The 4,399-nt window shown below is 44.7% G+C and overlaps 1 protein-coding gene across 1 annotated transcript in view; it reads left to right on the forward strand.

Annotated features, from left to right (window-relative positions):
* The window catches only part of GPR107 (G protein-coupled receptor 107), a 92,479-nt gene extending 88,593 nt beyond the window's left edge, over positions 1-3,886 (forward strand). The window contains 1 exon segment of the mRNA XM_006834872.1: positions 3,790-3,886. Within this exon segment, the coding sequence (XP_006834935.1) occupies positions 3,790-3,886 (97 nt within the window).
* Positions 3,887-4,399: the final 513 nt, after the last annotated feature.

A 4,399-nucleotide genomic window follows, 5' to 3' on the forward strand; every position in this document is an offset into this window, starting at 1 on the left:
GACTCGATGGCACTTGACAACAACAACAAATTGCTATTATAGATAGTTAAGAACAACAAGTAAAACAGGGTGCAACATTTAGTTATAGAAGACAGACAGACAGTGTCCCTGAGCCATAGCTCCTCCTTTCTTTCTATCCGAAACCTGGATACTTCTTTTGGGCGTCTGCTTCTCTCGGGTATCCCACTGTTCCTTCCTACTCTTTACGCTTTGCAGACTCTCATACAGGTCTCACTGGGAGCAGCCTTCACTTCACTTAGCACTGTTGCCTCAGATAGGCTCGGAAGCTGCTAGACTTGAGGCAGTTACCCTTGAGGCAGGCACCCTCCTAAAGTCAGGAGTGCCATCCCAGCCCAGAGAACTGCTTCCCTTAGCAGCACCAGAGAGAGAACAGCGTCTGCTAGGATGTGTGTTGGGCTTGGCAAGCAGAGAGGCCCAGCTGCCATGGACACTGAACCTGCTTGTATTTCTGTGAGCAGCTCCATCATCCCTCCAGGCAATTGTGGAGCACCAGCATGCGCAGAAGTCCTGCCCTCGGGGAGCTCATGGTCTAGTGCAGGAGCAGGTCTGCCAGTAGAGACTCCTACAGTAGGAGCTGAGAGGACACTCACCATCTTGGGTATGGTCCGGGCAGGCTTCCTGAAGCAGGGCAGAAGGAACCAGTTGGGCAAAGAAGGAATGAGCAGAGGCAAGAAGGGCAGGTCTCTCCCCTCTGCAGACGTCAAGTTCCCCTTCCATGGAGTGCTGGTGGGTCATGATGTGCGCAGCTCCAGGAGACTGACAATCACCACTGCTCATGGCTTACCTTCAGCTTTGTAGAGTTCCATTCCATGCTTGTGTCTAAGGCATTGGAGAATGGTTATCTATGATACAGACTGCTGTTCAGATACTGGCTCCTCAGCTCTTTGGCCCTCTTCAGTGTTTGCACCAAAAACTAGGACACCCAGGGAAGTGATCCGGAAGCTGTGAAGTTGCTGAAGCACCACCTCCTTGTGTCCCTGCTGGCTCCAGGGTGTTAATCTCTCATAGGTCTTGTTCTTTCTCACTGCTTGCTGCATTGTCAGAAACTTCAGCCACCTTCATGCTTTTCCGTGTTTTGTTTTTTCTTTTCAGAAATTCCCCTGCTCTCCTGCCTTCCATCCATCCTGCTGACCAGCTCCTTCGCAGCATTCAGTACATCTCAAAGCTTCCCACATTTTCTTGAGCAGGGGTGATCCTTCTCTCCCTGAGTCATTATTGAACCTGGTTCCATCTGCTGCTGTATTTTGAGTGCTTTTGCATTGTTGGTCCATCATACTCCTCCAGGCTATGGGATCTATGTGCAGCAGTTCCTCACCTCCCTTATGTCTTTAACACAGAGCCTGTCATGAAAGAGGAAAGTTGTTTTTTCAGTTGGTCCACCAGCTAGAAAGAAACCATATCCGTATCACGATGAGTGTACTTTGCTTCTCAGCCTTAACGCGTGTTGAAGTCCTCGCCTTTATTAGTTCTACTGTAAAAACAAAAGCAAAAATCCAAGGGGCTGTAATCACGCTCCGTTCCATGATGACAGGGAGTGTTTCTGCAGGACTGTAGGCTGCCTCTCTTTTCTGATCTGATTAGATGTGGGGTTAGAAAGGCTAGTGATTCACTGGGGCAAAAAGATTCACTACCTCCCAGGATCCCAGTCTGGAGAAGGCCACTTTGTTATTTTCAACTTTTTGTGAATTGAGTGAAGGTTTACAGAGCAGATTATCAAATCATATACTTTGCTTCATTACAATGATTGCAATCCCTTCCATGACCAACAGTTAATAGTGTTTACCTCTATTCACTTAAACTATTGCATTCCTCCCTGTGTCTCCTGCTACCGACATCTTTCCTCTTGTATATTACCTGCCCTGTCATCCATGTTAACATGTGTCTACCCTTTAACCTGTGAATCATTTTCCCTACTCTTCCCATCCACCCCCATCCCCAACCATCATAGAATATTTCTTTTACCAGGAAGACCTTTTCTTAACTGTTTACAACCGTGGTCTCGTACAATATTTGTCCTTTTGTGATCCACTTAGTTCACTCAATATAAGGTTCTCCAGGTTCATCCATGTTGTGAGGTGTTGTGTAGATTTGTTATTTTTCAGTGTTGCATTGTATTCTGTTGTGTGTATGTGCCCAAGTTTGTTTAACCATATGAGAAGGCTATTTTAGAAGCAACTCTGCGTGTATCATATTTCTCCTGGGGAGAAGTGTGCTGTCTCTTAATGAGGTCAGGCCTGAAGGGTGAGCCAGCCAACAGGAAGTGATCCTGTATTCTGTCTTTTGAGGCGTGTTTTGGTGATGCTTTTGCAGTCCCTATAAGAGCATCTGCAGGAAATCCTTCACTCAAATAAGAACCACATTCCAGCAAAGAGAACCTTGTCCTAAATTTTGCCAGAAATACAAATAGCCTCTAAGTCTGAAGGACTCTGGTTTGAGACAAGTCCAGACTCTGGGGAAGACTGTATAGCTTTAAGGGAGGTTGGGCACAGCAGCAACATAGTGGCAGTAAAAAGGAGATTGGGGTAATTTTCATTCCCTACCCAGTGACAAGATGATAAGCTCTAGATGTGTCACATACAGACCAGTTTTAGGTGAAAGAATTTTGTGGTTGGGAGCAAGGTAGGTAGGATCCTTGCAGAGAATGCATTGAATTAATTAAATTTATTATACTAATTAGAAATTCCCACTGGTCCATGATAGAGGACATAATTCTCACATTATTTCCTTTAGTACTTGAAGGACATACTGGGCCTGGTGGTTTGACATGCTAGTTAATGTCTCTTCCTTCATAGATTCAGTGATCCATAGAATTTGTCTAGCTCACATAGACCCTTTTCCTTGTCAAGGGAACTTGTGACTCATGGAAAGGCTGTCTTGCTTAGCTCCTCACACTGTCTGAGGATCAGAGTTCTTCCACTGGTAGTTGGTACAGTCAGTGGATGTCTCTGTGTCACCTGCCCAGTGTGACTAGCTCACAGTGGATACGGGCAGAGGTTACATGCTAATGGGCAGGTACTTGGACTGGCTTAGGTTTTCAGAAAGCAGCCACTTCTTTGTCATAGTCAGAGAATCTTTGGCCCAGAAGGTTCCTCCTAAGCTATGTGGTTCTGCTCCTGACTAAAATGATCCATTGTAATTATTATAAATGTCTGTAGAGCTGATAAACTCTTCTGAATGCTAATTATGATAACAGACCTTGATTTAAAATTAAAACTATTGTATATATATGTATCAAAAATTATGGAGACCATGACAAAAAGATTAATGATTGTAATAGTCATAGTTGATATTGATGGATTTGGGCACATTGTAGAAGCTCATTTTCTGCTTATGACAGTTTATCATACTGAGGCACAGAGAGGTTAGGTGAATTGGCCAAGGTTTTACAACCATCAGAATTCCTGGGTGGTGCACATGGTTAAGCATTCAACTACTAGCCTAAAGGCTGACCATTTAAACCCACCCAGAGGCACCTCTGATGATAGATGTTTGGTTATGTGCTTCCTAAAGATCACAGCCTTCAAAACCATATGGAGCAGTTCTACTCTGCACACAGCAGGGCCCCATGAGTCAGAACTGACTCGACATTGAGTCAGCAGCAACTACCACCACCACAGAGGGAGCAAGGAGCCAGTCAGGACTTGGCCCCAGCTCTGTCTGATTCCATAGCCATTGATTGCCCTTAACTCCTCTAATTCTGGTCACTGTGCTGTGTTACTGTAAGACTTGAGAATTTTTCTAATTGGGTTTTTTTCCCCCTTTGTTTAGAGTGACGACCTCAGGGGTGATGGAAAACATGAAGAAAGTCAAGAAGGTGACCAATGGCGCTGTGGAACCCCAGGGTGATTGGGAAAACACTGCATGATGGAGCCGACTCTGAGGATGGCATTTTCAAAGAAAACTTTTAATTTATGAATATTCCTGTTGGTGAGCAAGAGCAGTTGGCACCTCTTGACAGTGATGCCCCAGAGTGGGTGACCGGGAGCAAAGTGCCACGGAACCCTAATTTTTCCTCTCTTTTATGGAAACTGGATCTGTGCTGGTTATAGGCAGCTAGAACTTTCTTTCAGATGAACGTGATGGTGAAGGAAATGTAGAGAAGAGGAGGATAAAAGGAATTTGTTTTTAATTTTTATATTTTTTCTTCTTTTTTAAATGGGAGTTCTTAAGGTAAATGCAATTGTGAGCCCAAATGTGTTTCAGGAATGTTGGTGATTGCAGGGATGAGAGAAGGGCAGGAAAGGTGTGTGTGATCCCAATCCTGGGGCTTTAGGAAGTGAGCAAGTGCCAAGTGAAGATACAGGGATCTACAGAGAGAGGAGCCAGGGAGTCCATTCTGGTATTGGGGGGACAAAAATGAATGAAATTAGATTATTTT

This window comes from Chrysochloris asiatica, unplaced genomic scaffold (genome assembly GCF_000296735.1).
Source record: "Chrysochloris asiatica unplaced genomic scaffold, ChrAsi1.0 scaffold00014, whole genome shotgun sequence".
Taxonomy (NCBI): domain Eukaryota; kingdom Metazoa; phylum Chordata; class Mammalia; order Afrosoricida; family Chrysochloridae; genus Chrysochloris; species Chrysochloris asiatica.